General features: G+C 46.1%; 1 protein-coding gene across 2 annotated transcripts in view; it reads right to left on the bottom strand.

Annotated features, from left to right (window-relative positions):
• Window positions 1-22,059, bottom strand: part of LOC105182085 (UNC93-like protein) — a 49,949-nt gene extending 27,890 nt beyond the window's left edge. The window contains exons 1-2 of one of the 2 annotated variants that reach the window (XM_011139243.3): window positions 21,536-22,059; window positions 4,323-5,053 (exon numbers count right to left, since the gene is read on the bottom strand). In XM_011139243.3, the coding sequence (XP_011137545.1) occupies window positions 4,323-5,037 (715 nt within the window). In that variant the 5' untranslated portion in view covers window positions 5,038-5,053; window positions 21,536-22,059. Of the gene's footprint in view, window positions 1-4,322; window positions 5,054-21,535 lie in introns of those variants that run through there. The other variant, XM_025302574.1, reaches the window with a different exon arrangement.
• Window positions 22,060-27,594: the final 5,535 nt, after the last annotated feature.

Genomic DNA, 27,594 nt, shown 5'->3' with positions numbered 1-27,594 from the left:
TCGCTCGCTCTTCTACGATCGAAAAATCGATTATGCGCGTCGACTTGTTCCATGAAGGCAATATCGAACATCGAGGTTCCATTTCAACGCAGACGCCTCGTGTAATTATGTACCTTCATGCAACGCACATGAAGTCGGAATCCTTTGCAGGATGTAAATAACGACCGGTTTTTTATCCGCTTAGAGACACGCGATAAATATTGGTCTCTGCGTGGATGCGTGTGTTATTATAATGTCGATAAAATGATGAAAATCGCCCCGTTCGCTCACATTATGTACTATTAAATTCTTCAGTTGTTAGATTATTAAACACATTAATCTCCTAGTAATCGCGATAAATGGGATTCCGCTGGATCACCTATAGAAGCTGATTAAAACGAAGCTGATGTAAACCGAACGTTTCGTTATTTCATGATCGCGCACGTATTACGCGCATTAACGTGGCAGGAACAACCGCCCCTTACAGTGAATTATTTCGCCCCTGACTGAGTGAATCGCATCGATGGAAAAATTGACGACACGTTGACAGACGGAAATCATCGAACCGGTCGGCGGCAAGGTGCAGCGCGAAGACGCTCGCGCAAATAATCGCAAGAAAGAAATTTCCCCGCAGCTGTGCAAACGCGGCCCACGCAGCTGCATGTTCGTCCGAGCCAATGAGGAAGCGCACGACGCGCGTTCGAATGTGCTCGTTTGCGCGGAATCTTCTCGAAGGATCTCGTTGGTATTCGACGTGCCGAGCTAAATCGGCTATGTCGACTAGAAGTCGACCGGCGCTACGCGCCCCGAAATGCAACGATCTTGGCTGGAATTCGCGTCGTTATTACGGCATACGTAACAAACACGAGAGAGAGAGAGAAAGAGAGAGAGAGAGAGAGAGAGAGAGAGAGAGAGAGAGAGAGAGAGAGAAAGAGAGAGAGAGAGAGAGAGAGAGAGAGAGAGAGAGGATCAACGAAAGAAAAAAAGCTTCTCGAGTTTGTCGAGAATGTGATGCGTCTGCGAGTCGCCACGAAAAATCGATCGCGCGTTTCACGTCGGTCAAATCGTCGAGCGAAACTACTGACACGCGCGATTCGCGCTTCCTTTGGCGCGTCGCGCGAGTGCCTCGTTCAAAATTTCGCGCGGTTGTTTCCTCTTTCTTCAAATAACTCCGACGTGAATTGATCGCCGATGCCATGCGAAACTTGTCGGCTGGAATTCTGGAATTTACGTTGACTGATCCGTCAAGCGTACGCCGTCAAGCCGGTCAGAACTTTCACCGTACTGGCGCTAATAATATTATGCCGAGCGTTTACGACCTTTTCTACTTATCGTCTTCGATTGTCGGAAAAGTACGCTTTTCGACGACGTTCGTCTACCGTCGTGCGAGCACGCAGGACAATCATTCGCGCGGAAATCGTTCGAATCGAGTCACGCGATCGAAAAGCGGAGTAACGTGTTACTAGAAAGAAACGTGCGGAGCATATCGCGGATCGGATGTCTCGGCGAAGTTACGAGAGAGAGAGAGGACGAGAATGACGATCTAAAAATAATGTCGGTATAAAAGTAATCGTATGATACAAAGAGTGTTCGTGTATGCGTAACTGCGCGAGCACGTGTTAACGGAGAATGGAAAGAGAAGTACATATAAATGTGTCAGCGTCTATATAAAAACGCCGTTTCGCACGTGTATGCGTGATTGGCGAGATTAATTTTAATGACGGATCTTTGTGCAGTCTCTTGCAATCTCCTTCCGTTTCCTACTAATAAACTCGAGGTGGACGGTTAAGACAATAGAATAGATTTGACGCGGTGTTTTAAGGAGCGATTCAGATACGTCGAGATCGCGTAAACGCGAGCAAACTTTTTCGGAATGAAAAATGAATTTTTTTCAGCGCGTTTAATCATATCAAGATATATGTTTAAAGCAAATTACAGAAAACAAATTACAAGATATCACACAAGCGATGACCTTGCGCGAAATTTCCTGCGGTCGGAAAAGATCAATCCCGGGCCCATCGAAGAGAGTCGTTAAAGCGGGTCGTTAAAATTAAGATCGCGAGTTCAGGGACGCGGTGTATAATTTGTAAGATATCGTAATTTCTCATGCGATCGAAATCATTAAAATGTTAATTCACGTATAGAATAATCGCGGCCGGGAAATAAGCCGGATCTCTCGCACGATTTACCTCGTTATATAAATACGCGATCGGTGCGCGCTGTATATTTAATTCTGCCATAATCGATGTCATAACGCGGAAAAAAATCGTGCCTATACGAGTACGAGCGTTACCGAATCATCCCGCGCTGGTCTCGACGAGGGATTTCCAGGAAATGCTCAATTCTACCTGACCGCGGTTCGTAACCTTCGCGCCACCGCCGGCCATTCATCGTTATAATATTGCGTACACGTCCTCGACCTCGACAAGGACTCAAAACAATCTTGACCTTTGTCATGTATTTGCGAATATTATCTGGCGCCAATGACGTCGATTTTTCTCCACTCGCGCGTAATGTTTTAAGAAAAGAGTCGATCTCCCAGTCCCAGTGCATACATCATGTTATTCGTATTCATCTTGTAATATCTCCATATGTATGGAAAAGTTCGTTCATGTGCAAAAAATTGCGTTTGATAAACATCAGTGTTGTTTGATATCGTGTGCAGCTTTTTCACAATATGATCATGCTTGATTTATTGTTCATCTAGACTCTTAATGCATGTGTGTCGAGTGATATACGTCCAACTTTTCGTACAGAACACGTCGAAATTAAAAGATTTCACAAATTCGCGACGTGTAATGAAAAACCCCGAGAAAACGCGTGCGACCTCGTGCGAAATCAATTTTTCACCGCCACATTAAAGTTATGTGGCGTGCAAAAATGCAATTTTGGATCGCTTGATCGTTGTAAGATTCGAATCGCTAGAGACCGTTTTCCCCGTCGCCGGGATTGCGATTTGTCCGAAATGGCGTGAGGTCGCGTACGTTCGAGGCACGGGCGCGTGTTCGACGGGCGAAGAAATCGAAGAAACGTTTCTTCGCACACGTAACAAGACCCGGCACACAATGATACCTTGTGAAACGCGCGCGCGTGTGGAGGCGCACGCGGTATCGGGGAATGCGTACGAGGTAGTACGGAAACCGACCACCGCGGGTTTATACCGGATAAATCTCGTTTCTTCCCGTGAGTGCGAGACGCTGTTCCTCCCGTCCCTCTCTCTTTCACGGCCTCTCTCTCGCTCGACGAGAGTCCCTCACCGGCTACGTTGTCCCTCGCACACAGTGCGCGCGAAGTGTGTGAAGGTGCGAGGATACGCGCAGTGGAAAGATCGAGCGTTCGGTCAGACCGTCGTCGTCCGACCGTAACGTCTGTTTCTACTAGTCGCGCGTATTGCTGCGGTGCGTATCCGGCGCACGGCGCGAAACTTGCTCGATCTCTTGAGAAAATCAAGATATAATTTGCCTATGTGCATCGCATCGTTTTGCAAAAAATATTTTGTACTTTTATTTTCCTTGTAAAGCATTTTTACAGTTCGCGAATTTTAGTTTACTATCACTGTTACTATTAAATTTAACCTGAAGAGAGAGAGAGAGAGAGAGAAAGAAAGAGAGAAGCTTCGGAAAAATTTGTATCTCTACGCAATTTCAAAGTCGTGCAAAATATGCAAAATTATTTTTTTCTATAATATAAGAGACGTGTATTTAGTTTAATCGTTTTAAAACAGGCGGTAGAGTTTAATGCTAAATAAAATACGAAAAGGCTTGTAATACTCTATTTTATAATTACACCTATGATCCATACTTGGCCGCGTGAGCCATTCACGGGATATGTGAGGTAATCTAAGCTGATAAGCCAAATGATATGTACAATTGTGCACACATTCCACGGAGATGTTTGCGCGGTAATTAACGAATATATTGTGACCAGCGGTGCCGGTTGAGCGTGAAAAACAGACGGCGATAGTAGCGAGATGCATGTTATTGAGATGTTTAGAACGTCTCTATTACGTATTTGCGAACGACAACAAGGAGAGCTGCTTTTGCGAAAGCGTGTACACACACACACATTGATCCAACATGACGTGTCAAAGCACGTGAGAACTATTCTTAATCGTTGCCGGCTTGGACGAGAGAAAAAAAATTGCCTGATAACAATTATTATTTACGCACGCGTAAATACACGACGCTGAAAGAGACTCGACAGATCAATCGAAGAGCCTCGCTTGCTCTTTATCGCTCAATTATAAATACCGTTCGTTATCAGCCGCGTTACCGAGGCTCCGCAATCGTTGCTCCATTTTCAAGGTATTGAGACAAGCGCATTTGGTGGGGCTGCTTACTTACCGAGCGAGGAGATGAGGTTGCCCCAGAGCTCGGCCGTCTGCCACGCCAAGAAGAAGAATCCGAAGAACCGTACGACGATGGCGTCGACCGGCTGGTCGGTGATCTTGGCGTAGACGCCGCCGACTTGCGTGAGATACGTGGCCTTGGCGGCCCACATGGGCGCGGCGCCGAGACCCAAAAGAACGCCGGCCGGCACGAGGGTGTAAAACTTGGGATAAAATTGGGAGCCGATGTACGGCGCGTAGCACAGCATGGACACGCAGAGGGTCCACTTGACGGTGAGCCTCTTAATGAGGAAGGTCGGCACGAAGATGCAGGAGAGCACCAGGGCGGCATAGATCGCTGAGAGCGAGACCGTGCCGAGGCCGTCGCTGGCGTTGATCGACGATTGGAGGTTCGCCGTGCCCTGGAACGCGGTGAACTGCACCATGAAGGCGATCGACACGGTGCCGATGTTCTTCAGGATACGCCACTTTTCGCCGCGCGACAGCTTGAACTTCCGCGACTGCGTGTCGTCGTCCGCGGCCGGCAGCTGCGGCGGCTTTTGCGGCTCCGGCGGTATGCCGTCGGTGCCGTCGTCCTTGTAACCCTCATTTCTGTAACCGACCCCGCTCACGGTCACCGTGTAAACCGTGTCGTCGCCGCCGCCGCCGCCGCCGCCATCGCCGCCACCGCCTCCCATGCTTCTGCCACCGTCGTTTTGTGAAGCAACCATCTTACGTGCCGGCTACCTGGACATACAAGCAAAGAAACGTTTTGTCATTCGGGTGCCTTTGAGTCGCGAGTGACTGTCGATCGTCCTCTTCTAATGATTATATACGTATTACGTAAAACATATGATCAATTATGAATATATTTAACGCTGCAGATTGAAGAACCTGTAGAAAAGTCCATTAAGCAATGTGTGCAACGTACAACGATCGGCGCTGACGTTATGAAACGGTCCATACAGCAGCAACGATTTCTTGCTGGCGGAGAATGCTGGCAGCCAAAGAACAAGTCGCAATGTTTCGTTGATTGATGGCGGATTAATCGGCGACATTTGCATTTGGTAATCGCGACAGCGCTCGTATTGCGCGAAATTTTATTATTAACGCACGATCGAAAATACGCGTACGCAGTTCTGTTCATCAAATAAAATATTTTCTCCTCTTCTTCTCCTTTTTCCTTGATGCAGATAAAAATCAGTACGAGTACCATCTTACGCTTGTGAAATATCAATGCTCGACAAAAACATTATCGCGTGAGTGGCTGTAATTAACGAGTAGCGTCCATGTTAAAAGAGAGTTTCGTCACTGTTCTCGACGCGAATTAGACACATTAGATTGCGTCAAGTCCGTTCGCGTGTAAACGCACGCATACACCAATTGTGTGACTCCTCGCACATACGTTATTCCCTTCACGGGGATATCACGAACGCGTACATCGTTTCCTGTGCTGTTTCTTTATCAGATTGTCACTTCTCGCTTCTACGCGTCCCGGGCGTGTCTGAGATTTATCGCATCTACTCCCTAAGCGCTATTATTAAGCCCCGCCATTTTTCTATCGTAATTAAAATGTGTACTTTTCACGAAAACGTTACGTCGCAAGTAAAATCATACGATCCTAGCGACAACCGCGCGTCTCTTTCCGTCTCTCTGAAAAAAACACACGAGTTTCGCAAATAAAGATTTGATTTATCTATCAACGGAATCAGTCAGAAGAAGCTTAACATCAATCACTTTTAATGCATTTGCAAAGTTCAAAAATTTTCGTCTCTTTTTCTTGCTGCATGATTTCCTGCAACCCTAGAGCGTCAATAAACACATTTGTCTACCCATCTCCATCTGTCTTTTAAAGGCAGAAAACTTGCTACGTAATTACCACTTAAGCGAGACGCTTGCATTTCGACAACGTGCCGCAATCGACTTATCCTCCTTTCAATATCTTCTTTCCACAAATCCAATATTTTATTGTCAGCGTACAACGTGCGTATACAGGCATGTATACAGATTACTTCAAATATCATCGCGATACTCTACGATGCGCTGTGTTGGATCCTATTTTTCCGTATTTACGACTTTCTCGGAGCGACCGCTGCGCAAACAAGAATCGCGTCCGGCGTCTGCGAGCGCAGCGAATACGGTGTGACAAACGGCAACCTTTCGAGAGAACGGCAAGGCTGCGTAATCCTCGGAGCGGCTATGCGGCGCGAGTGGATACGAAAATATTAATCAGACGCCAGGCGCGTATGCTAATTGCGAGGGGATTGCCGCGCGGAGTCTGGCGCGAGTGACGAACGATCTTTCGCTAAGAACAAGAAAGAGCGAGTAATTACACGTGTCTTGCGCCGTCCTTCGGCGCAGAGGGAGGGGGGAGGGAGCATAGGGGGAACAGCAAGGAACGTTTCGGGAACGAGAGGGAGAAAAGAGGGGCACTGGGGACCGAAGAAAGAAATGGGCCCGACCGTTCGTATCGTCGCGAAATCTAAGCGGGCGAAAATTATAGCGGCATGAACGCGGCTACACGAGATAAATCGGCGTCCCCGCTGGGCTGCTGGGCGAGCGAAATCAAATAGAGAAATCTACGCGCTTATATTAATCGCGCGAGTCGCGCGCGCGCAGCTTGCTCCGCTCTTGATCTACGGCCGTGTTTTGAACTCTGCGAATCTCGGCAGGTGACACGATTCGAGCGATAGAAAGTACAAATAAAACAAGAGACAAGCAAGGCGGATACGTGCGGGCACAAGCGCGTTGCCGTGCGAGAGCCACGTCCGATCGCGAGGATTCCCTTCTCCTCGTCGTTCCTTCGCATTTTGTGATTCTTGCGATTCGATAGTTATCGGGGAAAATGTATTTCTGCAGAAAATCGTGCGAGACTCCATCCAATTATCTCGACTTCGACTGCATTTTTGTCTTTCGACATCCGCGAGATTCGCGACTGTCAAGAAATTTGCTGAAATTTGCAGACCGCGCGACGAAATTTTCATTCGTTCGCGCGCGTGAAGAAGAGAGGTAGGCATTGCGCCCGCACGTTGGAAAAGCAGCGCATTATCGTGCCGATAGCAGTCGGCATTACGCTCGCTCGTACGTGCTCGACGGATCTTTATTGAGAGCGCGATTCTCTGAACAATCGCCGTATCTGCTACGCGATAAAAAACAATTGCTACTATTGCGTCCTCGATAATCTCGCGCCGGCGGCTTCTCCACGGCTGAGAAGCGTGCCGGGTCTCTAAAGGCCGCGTGTCGGCGGCCAATCAATTTGCTCGGACGGAAAAGTCGCGCATGTTGTGCAAATAATTGAAATGTCCGCGCGATCGATCGGTCGATCTCGCGGACGTTTCAATTGTTTGCGATGCGGCAAAGAAAGCAAGCAAGAAAGAAATACCTCGCAGTCGGTGCGCGCACCGCTACGTCCGTGAGCGAGAAGAAAAGATCGATGGAGTAATCGAAGCAAAGCGGTCGCGCCGCGCTTTTCCCCAGCCGACGTGTCGACGCGCCGCTCCGCCGAGGATAATTTTGTGAAAATTGCAACGCGCACCACACTTCGGCGCTCAGCTGCCCGCTGAAAACTACGCTCGCGCGCCTGGCCCATTGCGTCACTAGCGGTGAAAATTATGCATAGATAGACACGCTTCGTTATAATCGCACGTCAAAATAATCGACATGACGTTCCCGAGTTCTCGTCGCCGAGGCGTCGGCCGCCGCGGTCGCGATACTCCGGCAAGGTCGTCCGAGTGCGAGCCACGCGATAAGTAAATCAGGGAGAGCGATCGGCGATTACCACGAAAAATCAAGTATAAATTAAATTGCCGAGAGAGAGAGAGAGAGAGAGAGAGAAAGGGAGGGAGATAATTGCAATTTCACTGAAATTCATCGGTGTGCTGCATGAGGTTTTTTTTCCAAGAAGCAAACTTGTGTAACTTTCCGAGACTATCGCTTCGCGTTGACAGAGAAATGAAGCAAGAGCTGTCGGCTACTGAGAGAGAGAGAGAGAGAGAGAGAGAGAGAGAGAGAAAGAGAGAAAGAAAGAAAAATCGGAAGACGTGTATGAAAAATGATACTTGCATGAGAAGATAGTGCCACCAGATGAAGCACGTTGCACAATTTTTCTCGAACCTGCGAATCCACCGGCTTCGCGGTGGATCCGTAGAAAGCGATCTTTTCTTTGCGGCCCGAGTCCCAATCCTGCGGTTTCTCTCTCGTGTCTCCAACATTTCCTATCTCAACATTTCTCATAAGTGCACAAGCTAAGTTCCTCGGCTGCCCCGTTCAGCCACGATATACGGCTAAAGGACGTGACAAAGAGCCCGGCGATTTATCTCGCCTCTCACAGCGCGGCGGATTAAATCCGCTCGACGAGTCCCGATCGCGAAAACGGATTGGTCGAGGTGGCACCAGAAACCGGTGGAATTAAGGCGATTCGTTGTCGTTGTCGTCGTCGTCGTCGTCGTCGTCGTCGTCGTCGGTCCGGTCGGTGAAAGCCGGTTTAAATCGGTTAGAACGGTAATATACCGTTCGGGTGTCGACGACTGCAGGCGTTTCGTCCGGGACCTATATTGGCGTAAAGTCGTACTTCACCGAGAGAAGCTCCAGCCTCGTGATGGCCTTAAGGCGTTAGAAACAAAAGCGTGAATCCGCGAGGGTTCTCGCGAATCGTCTGCAGACCAACTCCCGATCTGCCACGTGTCCAACAGGAGAGCTGCCCGTCTCAGAGAGAACGACGCGAGGTTTTCGACGAAATGAAAGTGACTTTTGTCTCCGGGATCGTCCCGGATCCCCCGGAGGAAGAGACGCTAGGAGAGACGTGCCATCGGGAGGCTGCAGCGCGCGATTATTCAATCTCGCGTTCTACGAACGGCGCTCGTAGGACGCGCTCGTACACGCCTCGTAAACGTCTAATTACCTTGACATGTTTCCCCGTGAAAACGCAAGGCGCGGATGACGCGCCTGGATTTTCTTTTCGCGTACACGGCGAACTGTGTACAGTTACCGTCGATGTCTGACGACAGTGACGAAAACCGCGGTTATTCCAGCAGCCTCGGATTGCCCGGCCGTGAGATAAGCGCTAGGTCGTTGACTGTAACAAGTGAGGACACATCGCGTTTGAATTCAACGTCTCGTTTGTTCGTTTCGCGTTTCGCTGTACGTTCTGTCACTCTGCCTCGAATCTATACCGTATCTGAGACACGTTCTTTTCACGTAAACGTCGATGTTGACGATCGACGTTCTCGCAGTTGTGCTTCTGTGACACATTTGCAGTCGTAGAAATATCCAGCTGCGAGCTAGAGACGCAATACCGCCGGTTGCGGGAAGTAGCCGCTTTACTAGACTCCCTTTAATTATTCTCACCTTGTCGTTATGTATATCGCTCGCAATCAAGATTCGCCGGTGTCGTAATTACCGAGAAGGGTATCTCCGGTAATAAGTAGCCGCGTGTCGTGAGTTGTGCAAGTGTACAATGGTCGACAATGTGTGCACGGATAAACTTGTAAACATTCGCCGCAAGGACAGGAGATATCGCGTTCGATCATACCGCAGTCGTCACGTAACGTCCAGCTTCTATTGATATGTCAAAAATGCCTGGATGCAAACGGAAATTACCGTTGAATTTAACTGTAGCGGTGCAAAACGCAGTTCTATTTCTGAGAGAGAGAGAGAGAGAGAGAGAGAGAAAGGAAGAAAAAAGAGAGATATTGGAAAGGATTGATCAAACTATGATCAAAATTGACCGATGTCGTTGAGAGGACGAATTCTAACATCCTACTCAACACGGTTTATATTTTGCGCTCAATGTGGATTGCGCGTAACTTTCGATGTCGACGGAACGTCGTTCGATACGAACGAAAGAAAGGAAATCTAAGGCTATCGAGATCAATCTTAACACAGATTGCAACATTCCCTTTGGTCCTCTCATTAATGCCGCTTAATGTAAACTGCTCGTAAACTGTTTAAACTGTTAAACGTTGCATCGGTATTCCTAAGCGTGCAGCGTGATGTTATAGTGCGTTCGCTTAAATCGAGCGACGGCTAATCGTAAAGTGACACGCATCTTCCTGCGACGCGATTGGGAAACACAAACGAATGGAATTTTTTCGCGGTGAAATCGAACGGACGAACGCGAGCGAACGAGAAGGCACCGATGAACGAGAGTCGTTCCGATTCGCTTTGCACTTTCGAATCGCGCGGCGCGCGAGCAGACATGTCGATCGGGTTTAGTTAAAACTGCGAGCGAGTGATGCGGGCGTCCTTGCGAACAACCTCAAAGCCGCGCGTTGCAACGGCTTCGCCATCGCTGGTGACTCCATCGGAGCTCAAAGGCTTAAACGTCAAGTCAAATTGATTAGCTCAAATCGATCCTTTTACTTTCTTTTAAAAGCGCGACAAACTTGTTAATATTTTGCAGCTCAGGGATACAAATTTAATTTTCTACGAATTCTATATTTGTGTGCTCATCGTATGTTATTTTTTCCAGCGGATATTTTGCATCGGTAATTTTGTAACCGTGGAAGACTTCAATTAAAAAGCATTATTTATATTTATTATTATATGAATTTATATTAATCGGATGAACAGTATCCAATTGATTATATTAATCAATAAGTCGATTTACATGTTGCAATATACTGACGCACATTGACATTATATTTATGTGACAAGTCGCGAGATAGATTATCGAAATTCCATACAGTCAATTCATTCAGATGCATATTAGTTTTCTAGAGAGCTCCGTAGAGTATAACTAATCTTCCGATGGTCAGTGTTCCATTTCCACGTTATATAATCTCGTACAAGCGAAGGAAGCGATTATTTTGTGAGGCCGCGTAGGAAAAGTAAATACGAGTATTGCATCCTAACGTATCTCCGGTGTGCCACGATGCATTTGCGATTCTCCGTGAATGCACACGTGCGATCGTTGCACGTGATATTTCTCCGATGATGAGAAAAAGTACACATGCATATGTTCCAGATACGTTCCACTGCGCGATCGTATATAACGACCGGTATTTACATCTAATTATTATTTTTACAATCGTCTGGTCTCGTGAATCTCGAAGGAGGAAACCGCAAGTCCTCATCGCACGGGAAATAAAGGATGATCGACGCAACAATGATCGATAATACGGCCTCCAATTACCACTGACATTTGCGGAATTGAATGTCACATCAATCCTGTGTGCCTGGCGTAACGCAGCACCGCGAATTACCGCTTCGGTGTCCTTTCAATCCGGCATTTTACGCGCGCTCCTCGGGTCGTCGTAATTAACGCGAACTGTCCGTTTGACAAATGTATCCGATTAGCGATCGATTTTGCGATCCTCGAGCTAATTCGAGTTAATCACTGGAATGTATGCCTGTACGAGCGGATATAAATCGATAAATATAGGAAATTGTAAAAAGTTTGTATAAAAAAAATAATTAATAGATTATTAATTAATCACATTGCCGCGCACAAAAGAGGTTTGTGAGACAAGCCTCAAGTAGGGCTCAAGTGTGATTACATTGTATTTAAAATCGTACTGACCGACCAACGGGACACACACACGTTGCCAATTTGGGACGACCCTAAAATACTCGCAATGTGATTACCATATTCGCAACGGACGGTTAATTCGGAAACGTCGCGCGGTCCATCCGAATTATTATATTTTTAATGCAACTTTGTACTGTTTTGTGCAATTCGACCCAGAAAAGAACCAGATACGGAAAGAAATCGTACATTACCATACAAGCCGTACAACTTTCGTCCGAGAGAGAAACTTCCTCTTCGGAAATACATAAAAAATATATCGCTAGGCGAATCGTATATCCTGTGCGTTAATTACCAATAAAATTCGCGACTCTCTTCCTTTACGCACTACGCGGTTAACCCTTATCCCCTATCCTCTCTTTCTTTCTCACTCTCTCTCTCCTTCCTTCGTAATCTCATTAACGGCACTCACACGGCACGTACGAGGGCGCTTGTAGATTCGCTTGTCGTCGATGTAATCAATGCGAATACGTGACCGGCCGTGCCATGCCGTGACACGTGTCGCGGTGTGCATCGCAATTAAGCGGCGCTCACAACTGGTCGACCACTCCTTCGCGACGCCGCCGTGGACGCGTCTATTTCGAACGCGACATGTCTCGCTCATTCCCTCGGATTTCCAGCCGGTGGTTTTTCCAGCATTCGCGTATTCTATACGAAAATCGCGAAATACAGGGAGAAAGAGGCAGAAAGAGAGGAATGTTAAGTAGCCGAGGGAATGTGCAGCGAGGCGTAACGCGCGACGCGAATCGAGCGAAATAATAGGAAGGTGGCGTGGAGAATCGTAGATACGTACAAGGACCGCTTGGCACGAATCTCGGGAGGAAAGGTGTAATAAGTGAAAAGTTACGCCGCATCATAATCTGACGCGCCGTTTCTACGTGACTAGCCGTCGGCTGTCTAGAAGTGTCGAAGATGGCTCATTAAGCCAACCTCGATTATGCAACGGTGTAGAATTAACGCAGTGCACGATCGCGTCCTATGTGCTTTAGTGTGAGCGCTTCGTCGGGCTCTCCCGAAATTGTCATCGACATGCGTCATCAAGAGCGCGATGCCCATCGAGACAAAGGTCGAAAAGAGAGCGACTCGGAGTATGAAATTCGCACGTCTAACTTTTATGTTTCCGATACGAACGCAGAAATTTCGGACGAGCCGAGGAGGAATTTTGGGAAGTCGATGATATCCGAGGAGGCATTAGAAGAAGCAGAAAACTTATTTGAAAAGGGAAACGGTCGATCTAAGCTTTCATATCTTGTCCGAAGAAAGATGGCAGACAAAGGACGAGTTCGATATGAGGCGACTGACGATGATTATTTAATTTTCGCAACTATTTGCAGACGATCTCACGAATTATCCGATTAGCCTTCGGAAGAAAAATGTCCGTTCGTGTTGTTGTCTCACAACTTGGCCGGACTCTCCTCCGTATAACAACGGCGAAGCTGCGATTCGACGCGACATGTGCACCGCTGACTCAGCGCGGTTATCAGTGAATTATTAACGGTTACGTGCGGCACTCGAGAATCGTGAACTCGGTATTGAGTGCGGCCGTAAATTATCCGCGAGCGTAAAAGGAGCGCGGGTCCCGGTATTTCGGCTAGCGATATCGTCCCCTTACGCTCGTCCTACAATATGCATCAACTAATCGACAGGAAAAGATCAAGACTGCGCGACTGCGATCAGCATTTTGCTTCTAGATTCGCCGTGCGTATTCTACGATCGCAATTCGCGCGATAAAATTGAGACACTGGTCAATTTTTTCGAGTCTTTTAAATACCACGTTTTGCAAGTGAGATAAGACGATAGGAGCAGTTGCTACACCCGACAGGACAGGCAGCCTTCGAATGATCTTCAGTCAAGATCGTTTCCTGACACTATCGAATCCTTCGTGCCGATCGAACTCTCTAAAGGAAGGCAATGACCGCTCATCGCTTGCTCTATCGTCTAGAACGGAGGAGAACTTTCGACTTTATGCTTCATAAATTTCACGTTACGTGCACCGAAAAATTAATAATTTAACGACACGGTCGCTACAGATCCCGTGTATTAATGGCTTAGCGTGACCTGGCAAAATTGCTTTGCGGAACATTCAAGACGTTATCTGAACTCGAATCGGAACACCAAAAACACGATCTTGATTCAACGTTCCATTGTTCACAAAAAATTTACATTGATGGCATATAAACGATAATTTAATTTTGTTTATCGCAACGAAAAACGCAGTGTACGATAAATTTGAAGCGAAGCGGATTGTAGTCCGTTGTGGTCAAGATAAGGTCAAGGTACGGCGAGCAGCTTGGCTGGCATTCAAATCTTCCTCTCTCTCTTCCTCTCTCTCCGTTTTCTCCGCTTTCCTCCCTTCCCTTTACTATCAAGCATCAAGGCTCACTCATACTATATCTGTACTACTGCCGAGCCACACATCCGACGTACGAAAACGAGACCGCTCGTATAATTTTCATATAGTTTACCAAAGATCGCGTATCTTATACTTTTATGAGACAACTGCGGTGTTATCACTCTTATTTCCAATCCCTAGCGCGTACAGTTCGCGCGCGAAGTCACAAAATTAAAAATATTTTCAATTTAATGTACGGTGTAATCCTTCGTTGGATTCGAATTAAATAATTCGATGTATAAAAGTTAATGACACACATATATTTGAAATAACGACCCATGGAAATAATAATAATGTCCGTGATAAAATTTAATGAAGAAACTGCACGCGTCGAATTCGTTATGATTTAACCGTGCCCGATAATAATAATAATAATAAAACATCCTGTCATTCCCAATGGATACGCTAAGGCAGCATACGAAGCTAAGAAGCAGGTATCCGAGAAAACGGGGGGAATCCGAGAGACGAGCGACAGGCTGAAATTTCTATAAACACGTACACACGTATACGCGCGACACGCACACAGCGAGAGCGAGATTCGCGACTGCTGTACTTTCGTGTCGACTCTTTGGGAGTCTACGACCGTCTCGGACGATCTGGGAAGGCCGTGGCGATGAATCGAGGTCGCAAGGTGCGAGAGCGCGCGAAAGAATCTACCTGCGGCTATTTACTCAGGACGTCTGTATACCGCAAGAGGATTCGCGAGAGCTTTTTTCCCCGCCTGTCTCGAGGCGCTCTTAAATTGGCCGGACCGCGTTTTCTCCCGGCGGATTCGGCGATTGCTCAATCCGATATATATTATATGTCATCGGGCGCGCGCGTTTCCGGGTGAAGCGAAAGGGGAGAGAAGAGAAGTCGACGCGGTTTTACCGGCGGTAACGGCGAATCTTTACATTAGCGGCCTTGGATGGCGTCATTATTGTCAACAAATCGCACGCAGCCACACACACTAGGTAGATTCTTCCGTTTTGTCATGTGTCTTTTTTGCGACAACGCTCTTTGCGAATCGCTTGCGCGTCACGATCCAGTTTCGATTATGTATACGTGAGGCCAACAAAATAAAACATCTCTCGTGATGAAAAATCACGGAATCATCCTGATACGTCTTGATTATTGTCATTGATGCGCTAAAAACAAAAACGCGCGAATCCACAGAGTTAATTTTATATTTCTACACTAAACAGAGCAGCCGCGGCGGTATCGTCAATATTGCATATGCATTCGTGCGTCTCTTTTTTCTCAACGTCGACAGTTAACAATCTGCCTATTACGCAATCGAAGATTATGATTCCTTAATTCGCACGGTTGCGTCACACACGCACAGTGACATTCCTTCCAAATAAACGACCTTCTTCGAATAAGTACCGTTCGAAGTCAGATATCAGTGGAGGGGGGGGGGGAGGGATCGCATCAATTGCCACATTACGCATTACATCATCAAGCTCGGTGCCATCGGTCGCCGCGAGAATCAAGATCGTGCGTATGTTCGTACGGCACCGGGCGCCTTTCCGGGACGAATGCGAATCGAATCGATCAACCGATCGATTCGATCGATCAGGCGACAATGTCGCGCGTCACTGCGCGACCCGCAAGACAGGTAAACCGGCATGCAACGGTATATATAGCCCGCGGCTTAACAACTCTCTCCTTTCATCTATCGATCCGCGAAAAATTACACGTTCGGTTAACGAACATTGCTAATCGCTCTAATTGCCGCCTCCGTCGTTCTCCGAGGCAGAGGAGCTGGACACCTCCTTCTTCGACACGTGAGCAATAATGATTCTCATTACGTCAGTGTCGATTGACCGGCGTGTAAGCGGATCTTGACCCGTTTAATATTACACAATATCGAATGCACCGTCGCGAGACCCGCAAAGAGAACGAGCACGTTAATTCCTTCTTATTGCTCGCGTGAATTTCGTGGTAAAGGTATGAAAAAGAAGAGAGAGAGAGAGAGAGAAGGGAAGGTGGGGGAGAGAAGAAAGAGAAGTATAGAGGAACTTTCTGACGACGCCGGGACTGGCCTTCGACGCGAATTTCTACGCGAATATCTCCTTCTCGTCGTCAGGGTCAGAGATGACACCGATCCGTTCGGCACGCACATACACACATACAGGAGCGACGACGAGAGAAGAGATCCTTGCGCGAGGAAAAGGTGCCACTGAGCTACACGCCTCCATACGTTCGGCATGCGTGCACGCATGTCCAAGGCGCGCGCCGCTTGAACATGCGAACGCACGTGGCGCTGTTTTCTCGTTGGATGATGCATTCACGAATCCTTCGCGGAGGTTGATATTTGTCAATATTAATTACGACGCGCGTTTCTTTCGCTTCCCCAACCTTGTACGCGACGTCGACGAAAGACGTTCTTTGCATTGCACGCCCGACTCTCGCACGTGCGAATCTCGCACGACGCCTTCTGATGAGCAAACGTCTTTTCTCTTTTCTTCTTTCCTTGCCCACCTACTTAATCTGGGAAGATAACGATCGGGAGTCTCCTGGCCGATGCCTCATCGCGGCGATTATCGGTTGCGAAAGCTGCGTGCGATTCGCGATTTATCGTATCGACGACTTCGAAAACTTAATTGCTCTGACGAACAATATTCGTTCATTCGCGTCCGTGACCGCCGAATTACACGTCACTCGCATGCGTGTAAAACTCACGTATGTATCGGCACGTGTACGCGTCATAGCGCGTACATTGTTCTAGCCGTAGAATTAGGCTAATGCCGATTATAAACGACGTCTCGTTGGATTTAACTTTCTCGCGCGTTCGCTCGACGCTCCCCGGCGATTTCGATGCGCGGAGAGCTGTGAAAGGCGACGCCGTTCGATCGAACTAACACACGTCTATGACGCGCTTCGTAAAAGTGGCAAAAATGGCTTTTACATTGCGCAAAATCGCCCGCAGCGCCGCGATAATAAGACGCGGTATGCCGTGGAAAACATTAAATTGCAGCTCCGAATGCATTTTTCTATCTTACGAGATTAATTTCCATTTCATCCTCGTTTTCATTACGCACAACACGATCTCATTACATGCGATTTAATAGAGCCGTATCTGCGCATGCGATCGCGGACTAAATATAGCGATCTATTTATGTACATTCCGCCCCACATACAACGAGATTAAATCGCGCGCAATCTCCCGACGATTCTTGATAAGCGGTATTAATTTGCCGAAAACAGTAGGAGGCGACCGTGGTGGAAGGAAAATCCAACACGCGAAGTTTCAGGGGCCTAACGAATAATTCTTCGGAATAATTCTGAAGCGCGGAGCGTTTGATCGAGTTTTTCTTTCATTTTTTCTTTTTTGTTTCAAACGCAGCGTCTCGCGCAAGTCGTCTTACGTGCATTCATAACGCACTTGTACAATCCCGTTGGTATGTCACAGTCAGTGCCGATACACTCGTACGTTGCTCACTCCGAGGCTTTATTGCATCTCGCATGTGCTCGTGTATGCGCGCTTGTACTGACTGAGAGACGCGAGACAAATGCACGCACGTGGCCGGATACTATATTCACCACGGTTTAGAAAGTCCTCGAAACGATCGGCTCTCGTGAATGTTGCGAACATTTCACAACGAATAGTCAGATAAGGTGTGCCCGCATCGACGTGTAATCCTCGTCGTAAAATGCATCGAGCAACTCTGACCTATTATGCATCGCGCCGGCTAATGGTCAATTCAGAATTTGGTCGACGCGCGCCTCGAGCGAGAGAGGGATAACTGTCATTATTAACACTTCTGCGAGACATGTAAAAGTAACTGTAAATATGTTGACCGTTATGAGATCTGTGCGACGGACGTGTACGCTGAAGCGCGTATACTTAAAATCTCGAATCTCGATTAGCATTGCAATATTGAGCAATGTGAGATCTTTTGAGCTGCCTGCGTTTAAGCCGAGATAATATAATCGCGTCGCTTCAAAATGCAGTACTTAAAAACCTTTCGGACAATAAAAATAAAAGTTTAGACCTACTTGTTATTTCCGTGAACTCAATATATGATTAAATTTTTATTTTTAACTACATATATGTATATATTTCTTGTCATCGTTGGAGTAAATATATGAAATATAAAATGTACGATAAAAAGTAATATTTTCCAATTGATACATATACACACACACACACACACACACACATATATATTATTGGATATTTAATTAATTTTTTTTCAATTTCATCCGGATAATTTTCGTTTATATATTTCACATCTCTAATGCGATATGTCATTTACGTTATTCGGGTAAAAAATATTGACACTGTGGAGGAAGCTACCGTATTAATTACGATACTTATGCTACATCGGAAGATTTCTGTCGGAGGAATATGCTAAACGTGACGAACCGATATAATGACCTATTCACGAGTTGCATGTGTGAAAAAAAAAAAAGAAAAAAAATAGATAAACGCTCTACTAGAATGTTCGTCGCAGCAGATGTTACTTAATATTCGATTAATTTCTATCGAGTATTACTATAATTAAGAACGTAGGAAATCTGTAATGCCACCGTGCGTTGGTAAATCCGAAATACTTTGCGCTATGTATATTATTATCCGTTAGTATGTTCAGAGAGCCTTTGTGACATGTGCTAAAGTAACTTTGATGATATCTTAGCTTGCGATGACGAGAAGTGCTCTTCAAGAGTCGGCAGTGTTGGTAACGTATTTCGGCGCGCTTGTACGGCATGTCAAATAAGCCGGAAAACGTAATGTTATCTCCGTCGCTTAACTATGATGTCTTTAAAGGCGCACACAGCGCAATTTTATGCCGCACTTGACGGTCATAAAAGTCTTAACGATTCTCCCCGGCTTCCTCCGTGCCTTTTGCACACGTTGTCGTTAAAGATTTCGTTACATGCTCTCTCAGTTACGCGCCACGTACGAGCGAAAAAAAAGAATAACAAAAGGAGAAAAAATAGGAATTATTCGCGTGGCACGGTTACGTCGGAAGAAAGAAAAATCGTTACTCAGTGTCGACGAATGTGTCGGGCGTGCTGAAAGTCTTTACGTCGCGGGTGATTATAAAGAACGCGCGCTCGAAAAACAGGAAGACCAACATACACGTACATGCGCACACGTACATACACATGTGATTATACGTACTATGACTCTAAATTCTGACGTTGTAGGAGATCGCCGAGAGGGTATTACGCGATCATTAGATGTTCTCGTAACTCCATTCCGCCTCATTACATTACCGCGCATCATAGCGCACATCGCTGTGGCCTCCCATGCGGCCATTTTGAAATATTTCATTATTCTTATCGCGGCTTTAATTAGTCATTACGCTGGGTCGCTCCGCCGCTCGATATTACACAAACACGGCTACAATCGTATGATACAAATAAAAGTAATTATTCATATAAGATGTATTGGCGCAATTGGTCTCTTCGCTGATATTAATACGAAAAGAATACTATAAATCATTTTTGCGATTGCGAGGTGTGAGATAAAATGATAACAAATGCACAATCCATATGAACAAAGATCCATATGTATATATCTTTATCATAGCTGGTGCTTTTATGTTTCTGTTCAAAATTTAAGTTAATTAAAGAACAAAAGAAAATTTCTTATAATCTTGCGCTTTAGCAACTTAAAGTCCTGGATTCTCGGAAATTCCGTCGGGAGAAAAAATTTACCTCGGCAAATATATGAAGCAAAACTATTTGCTGTCACCGCGAAAGCCATAATATCGCGAGCAACGTGCTACAGAGAAAAATTCAATGCAGCTGCAAGTGTAACGGTCTTTGTTGAAATTCCTGCACAATGTGTCACGCTGGAGTAATCGTATATTTCTTTAGAAAGGATCGCCGGGAGCTTTCCTTCGTTACGTCCGGATAAAATAACGAGGAAATCACCGGCAAATTAAAATCGTTCAAGTCTTATTTCTCCGGCGGTGTGCGAAATGAAATTCTCGTTAGGTAATAATTTTTCCTATAATTTATCTTTCATGAAGAATTTTTAACGTAGTTAAAATTGATAATGTAATCAATATATAATCGACCCTGCATTTGCGTGGATGTCGAAGTATGCGTAATCAGGCACATTGACACATATTCCGTCTCACACTGCGATACGTGAAACGTATTCTTCGTGCGAATATTCTGATCGATCGTATCGAATATGCGGTCGGACGATCATCTATAAGTCATGTGATATTCGAGTGAAAGCATTTACGAACATCTATGAATATATATTACGAAGCGAATCACCGTGAGGTTAAAATTTTTTATGTATTTTTTTATACATATACATATATATATATATATATGTATATATATAATAATCATTGTCTATGATGCCGTAGAAAATAGTGCAATACTGCATAAATATCGTGATACTGTAACATCTTAAAGCGACAAACTTTTATCTGTTCGTTATTATGAGTTCGCTCCGAAACACACACTAACTGCGTTCCTTTCGTTGTATGTTGAATGTGCTATATCGGTAATTATAGCTCCACAACAGTGGAACGAAACGCGTCCAATATCGCGACTATTTGTAGCGAACGGGCGTAACGATGCGATATTACTGTATGCGACGTACAAATCCCTGTTACTGCAGAGCGAAAGACTTTTCTAACATTAGAAAATACGCACGGTGCGATTGGCACACTTTGCAATAAAGAAAATTATTTGAACGTCATCATCTCTGTACGTTGCCGTTCAGCGTCGGGAACAAGCCGGAAAGTAAGCCGCGTTGTATGAATGACGATTGAAATTTTCGTCTCGCCGCTTCGTACGAGTGTTTTATTTGTTGTGTTTACGTTTTACAAACGGAAAGAAACGCACATCTCTCGGCGCGAGCAATGCGTAAGCGACTTCGCGCGCACGAGAGAGCGCGTTCTCTTTTACTTATCGCAAACTTTCCGTCACGATCCAGACGTATGAAATAATATTATTGCCCCTCTCCCTCTCCCTTCTTTCCTCCTTGCTTCGCCGCGGTAGGGGTTCAATTTCAGCGTGAAACGTTTCCAAAGCATAACCCGATTCTCTGCATTCGCGCCGGTCGTAAGCGCCCAATAATGGACCACGCGTTACCCACATATGTATTCTCGTTTTCTATCGCGCTGTCCCGACCCCCACTTTGGCATCTTTACTTTCTAAACGCGAGATAGAATTATCTCTCGCCCGACTAAAACGCGATTCATTGGCGGCGACGATAAAGGCGTACGTATGCACGAGCGATTTGTGCACGCAAATGAAATATATTGCATTGTCACGCAGAGTCGGCGAGAAAACTACCCCTTTAGTGAGCAACCCCCCATTGATCGCAGGTCCCTCATCGTGTCGAGTTACTTACGTCTTAGCAGATCGTTCGTTCGACTCGACGACGATTTCGTTTTCCCCTTCGTTTCGCGGCGTCTCGACGTCTTCGGTGGCCCGAGGGAGACAGGTGGTTGATTCTCGCGAGGGTCTCTACCGACGAGGAAGAGGGTGCGCGACAGCCGCGGCTGGCCCGTTCTCGCGACGTTGCGCGGATCGATTTTCCCGGTGAACGTTCGATTTCCCGACCGATCGAATCCCCCCTCGTTTCTCCTCTCGGTCTCCTCACGAGCACTTCAGCCCCCAGCGACGTGTGTAATGCGTGCGCGTGACAGTGCACGTGCGGGGTGTAAGCGCGTGTTGAAGTACCGTGCCGTCAACGGAGATCGCGAACCGCGCGATGATGAAAAGCAGCTTCTGGAAAACACGTCCGAACAGTTCGGGGGTTCAGAGACAACTGAACCTGCCTACCTGCCGGTGGACTTTGGAATCGGTGAGCGGTTCGTACTTCGGTCGGTTCGTTCGCCGACTCGCGGCTCCACAGGTTCGTTCGAGTCGCGGTCGTCGTTTTCTCTCTGTACACACGGCATACGGTAAGCCTTCGCCCCTCTCCTCCTCCACCGTCACCTCCTCCTCCTCCTCTACCTCCTCAACCTCCCCTCTATTCCCCTAACCTCTCCCTTCTTCAGCGCCACCTCCTTCAACAACACCTTTCTCTCTCTGTCTCTCTCTCTCTCTCTCTCTCTCTCTCTCTCTCTCTCTCTCTCTCTCTCTCTCTCTCTCTCTCTCTCTCTCTCTCTCTCTCTCTCTCTCTCTCTCTCTCTCTCTCTCTCTCTCTCTCTCTCTCTCTCTCTCTCTCTCTCTCTCTCTCTCTCTCTCTCTCTCTCTCTCTCTCTCTCTCTCTCTCTCTCTCTCTCTCTCTCTCTCTCTCTCTCTCTCTCTCTCTCTCTCTCTCTCTCTCTCTCTCTCTCTCTCTCTCTCTCTCTCTCTCTTTCTCTCTCTCTATCCTGCTGTCTCCTCGCGCGCGTCTCCTCTGTGTCACTGGCCGTGTGTCGCAGCGGGCGCACAGATACCCCCGCGAGGTACGCACGCACGCACGTGCGTGCGTTTTAATTTTGCACATGCACGAGACCGAACTTGGCAGCGCCCCTCAAATCGTCTGCACCCGACGCGGATTCTCGCGTCACTCCTCTCTGCGCCTCTCTCCATCCACCTGAGACTCTCCCGCTCAAACTCACCCTCTGCTTTGGACTTTATCAGATTTTGACAATCGTTCGAAGCCCCGCTCAGACAGCGTAATTTGCAATTAGACGACGTCGATGACTCACAGATTGCATGTAGCGATGTTACCTTCTACATAGTGAGAAGTTTCTCGCAAATTCATGCACGCGTGTATCCTCTTAATAATGAACTCTTAAACAGGTAATACCTGCACCTGCAAAAATAGTAGCCGCACTTCTTGCCGGTATCTTTCCGTTGAAAAACAATTTTTTTTTAGATATACGGCGCTCGTACGCGATTCTTTCATGTCCGGTCTTTGTTTCAGAACCTCAGGACAAAAGTTTAAATTTAGCTTAAAATATCCTGGCAATTGATTCTTCTAGATGGGATTTCTATAGATGTAAAATTCCTTTAAAGCTAACGGAAAGATTGCGATTCACTCGTACGCGTCTAACCCAAGTCATAAAAATCATCTAACATTCATGTTACGTAAGCTTATAAACGATTCCTTCCTAGCGGTGAAATAATCGCCATTTCTCTCAGATTGTACTCCAACCGCAAAACAATTTTCAACAGTCAGCATATCCAACGATGAAGGAACGAGTGTATCTCCAAATCTTCATTTACGATGTTAATCCGCTATTTTTTTAATTTGCCATATTGGCAAGGATGACCGCGACATATTAAATATATTAAATATATAAATAATGAACAAAAACTCTCGTTCTTATTGCAAAGATATTCTAAGGAGATTCAGACGTTCGATTTCGACGTAACGCGACGTACGTTTCCCGAATAAATTTTATTCGCGAATATAGCAGCGCCTTTGGAAACGTCGTTACGCGAATCATCAAATGAAAAAATAATAAGTCGCCGGATACTACGCTCGGATACTCGCTTGACTACGTCCAGCCGAAGCGTGAGACTCTTAGCTGCCCCACGCGTTCTCCCCAGCGGGAGATGAAAAGCGGGCGAGGTTAATAATAATCGCAATTAAACAATGTGGGCAACACTTTCACGAAAAGAAGAACGAAAGTTCCGTACCGGTACAATAACTGCGCTAATAGCGTTTCACGTGTCACTAGGTCATCATATTCGCCGGCAGACGGGAAGCGTTTTCCACGGCGCGGACGTGTAGATTACTTTCGACGAAGCGACGAGACACGAGGTTCGGCCGCAGAAGACGCATTCTTAAACGTCAAGAATGAATCATTAAAACTGTCAAGCTCGCTTTATCAAAGTACTTGTATTGTACTGTTTTTCTTAACGTTTTAGCAAATTACTCGTATTATCGCGATGATGCGTGGCTAGACAGCCATAAAACATAGCAATGAAAATGATAAGAGCGTCCGGGCAATTAAAACGCCCGAGATTGCGACCTCGCGACGTTAATACGTCCGAAATAAATATTTGAGACGCTCCGAAAGACTCCACGCTTAGAAATAGACGGCCGTCATTATATTAGCAGAATTTCATGTAATTTTCTCGCTACGTACAAGGAAGTACACGAAGCTATTTAAAGAAAGTTCCGATGGACGATCTCGAGGATATCGTCGTGAAATATGTACGAGCTAATATCACTCACTCATAATCGCGATGTCGGAGGAGTTGCGAACGTTTCGCGAACAGACACGAGCGACATTGTCGTGATGGATGTAGAGTAACGCGTGGTCGAGTTGTGCGACAAAAGTCACGAGACGAAAAATATAAGGAGGAGGTAAATGGCGGGTCATCGCATTCCAGGGTTAACGACGACGATGACGAATTGATTGTCAGTCGTCCTTTCTATATATAGCAGGAGATCACGGTGAACCAATAATATATATCGAGATATGCGAGAAGACATACCAGTTTTTTGAGGACAGGAGAAGAGGCAGGTCACGCACAGATTCTTCCTTGCTCGCAGTCGCTATCGTACACGATAGCACTGACGTCTCTCAGCTAGCCGTGCACCGAGAAGAATTTTCCCGTTATCAGCGACGCTGTCACGACAAACGAACATGCCTTTTAAATCGCACTCGCCGATCGGGTCGCGGCGTGTATCGCGGTCGCGCTAACACTCGGAAACTCCTGGGGACCGCGACGGTACTTGAAGATTTGGTACCGCGTGACTAGTCATGACGTGACTCTTAGGGTATCATTGAAATTGACGAGACGAGACGTTACTCCCCGCTCCTTGTTCTCGGATGCGCAGGAGTGTTATCTGACGCGAGAGGAGCACGTGCATCTCTCGTTGCAAATTAATCATTATTTTCGGAAATCCCTCGAGAGATAAGTGACGCGTTTCTTTAATATAATATTTCGAGAATAAAGAGAAGCGTGTCCATTAACGTTATCGTACGTTTGTGCGTGAAAATAAAAATAATAACCGAGTGGTACACACGGTAGTACACACGCAGGAGTTCCTCGCAATACGCGCATGCACGTGCGTTAAAGGAGAGAGCAACTTATTGGAGGAAAAAGAAAAAAGGACACTTAATTATAAAGCCCACCCTGACACCGCGATTGAGTCGGTCATGGCGAACGTATGCGTTCGATAAATTCATGTACGCGCCTACGCGTGTATCGCTGCGGATAACATCATAACCAGTCCTGCATTCGCTGATACGTTCTTCTACTTCGCTTATCACGCGGCCGGTTCTTTGCTCGCCCGTTGCATTCACCTCTCACGATTGGGTATCGCATAAGAATCGAAGGCAAAGAGTCGTTCATTTGTCAAGAGTCGAATTATTTTTTAATTACGACGAAAGTGCTTTCAGTTAGTAAAGAAAGGACGGAGAGAGTAATAAATGATAAAACGATAATATGTTACTAAGAATAAAAGGATAATCGGGATGAATTTTCTGTAAAATATGATAAATACATAAAAAAGAACATAAACAAACATAAATGACACACTAACAACACGAAGCTGAAACGGACGCGCTAACTTTTGGACTGAGCTTCGTGGCTAATAGATTTCGACCAAGAGGCATTATTTAGTTAGAAATTGCACAATACGTTGACATGCAATATGATTCCACTTGTTTGATTGCTGCTTGATGTCGTATCATTATTCATTAGTTTCTGGAAGTTTCGTAACGTTTCCTTAAATATAGCGATCTGCTGTCAACCGGACGCGTTCATTACCTCTCTTACTTAGTATACGCAATTATTATCCAATTATCCATGATTCGCATACAAGAGCCAAGTTTTCTCGATCCAGTGAAGCAAACATTGTGTCTATCACGAAATGTCGATTTCTCTCATTCGTTCCTAAGTGTGTATTTACTCTAAATCGAAATACGTATTAAATTTATTATTCAAATGTTGATATGTACAGTATTTTGCTCGAATAAAACATATTAGAAAAAGTTTGAAAACTGGAATATTCGCGTCTGGAATAGACACGTCGATTGATCAAATGCCATCGGGTTTTTACGCGAGTCCTAACAATAATCGATATTGATGTATTGTGCTGAATCACAAGGTGAAAGAGCCACTTATTTGAGATGCCGGTTACGTGCGGGTAAAACCACTTCTCCTTGATTGCCGTCTTTCTTTATCCTTTTCTAGCAGTTGCTATCGCGGCGCGTATCGAGAATCACTACTGCTCCTTAAACACGTTTTGTAACTCTAATCGACTGTGCGTATTGCTCGTTATTGTTATACAGACGTTATTTTTGTGTGTGCGCTTTCAATCGTGGGCTGTATATTCTTTCATTAAGAGTTGAGGAAAATAGTGAGTAAAAAAAAAAGAAAAGAAGAGAGATAGGGAGAACGTTGTAAGAAAAATTATGAGCAAATAATTGTCAGTAATCGTTTTCTAACAATAATAAAAATCAATACGATGGAATAGATAGGACTTCCTCTTGGTCGACGAACTTTAAACATAAAACATCTTCCTCGTCCTGAAACTCACGCATCGTTACGTCTCTATAATCCGTAACTATCATAAACAACGACAGTATCCTTGAAATCGGCGGTACCTCCGCGAACTTTCTCCGAACGAAGTCGAAACGGAGTAAAGTCCTCTCCCGCAAGACTCTATTGGCCGCGCGGTCGAGCGAACAATACTTTCACCACTGCGACATTTTTTTTTCGAGCCGATCGTCGGAAAAATTCGCCACGCGCCATGTACAGGAATGCATGAGGATGTTCGGATTAACTTCTGTCTGCTCGCTTATCGGATGCACTTGTCGACGATCCTTCGCCATCGTTATCTCTGCGTACTGGTTGTCATCGTGTGACTAGCAACTACGAGGAGCGTGTCGTCATGTCGTGTCACATGTCAACGTCATATCGCAAATAAATCGTAAAAAGTAACATTGTCGAGAGACAAGCCGCTCCTCAAATAAGCCGCCGTCGCCGCCACTGTCTGCGAAATTACACACCTCGAGGTTATCAGTAGTCGGTTGTAAGTCAGCCCGCGAAGGACAAGGGCTTAGTGACAATGAGCGAGCGGTATTCGCGAAATTCCTTTGCGCGAGTCACACTTGCCCGTAATAATCAGTCGCGAGCTGATTCATGTTTCACCATTGTGCGGTCGATCGCGCAACCGAATATACATTCGCTGCAGTTTAGTAGCCGGTAACCCTTGAGATGTAACTTTCAATTTGGTCTCGTCTTTGGTCCGAGGTCTACACCAAAGATGGGGGAAAGGTTGCCTACGATCAACAAACGAACGGACGTCCGAATAGCCTTGGGGCGGATTTTTGGTAGAGTTTGTCACTCGCGTATGGTTAGCAGCTGTATTATTCGATTATCGATCGATTTACGAGCGCGGTCGGATGAGTCAGTCGGTTACTCTTTGTTTAATACATTACGACTGACGTATCCAGTAAAAAGAAAACTTTCCTTTGTGAGTTGCCAACTAGTTCCTTCTTTGTTGTCCCA

Source organism: Harpegnathos saltator, unplaced genomic scaffold (assembly GCF_003227715.2).
Source record: "Harpegnathos saltator strain DR-91 unplaced genomic scaffold, Hsal_v8.6 scaffold5, whole genome shotgun sequence".
NCBI lineage: Eukaryota > Metazoa > Arthropoda > Insecta > Hymenoptera > Formicidae > Harpegnathos > Harpegnathos saltator.
This window is presented reverse-complemented; position numbering and strand designations above follow the sequence as displayed.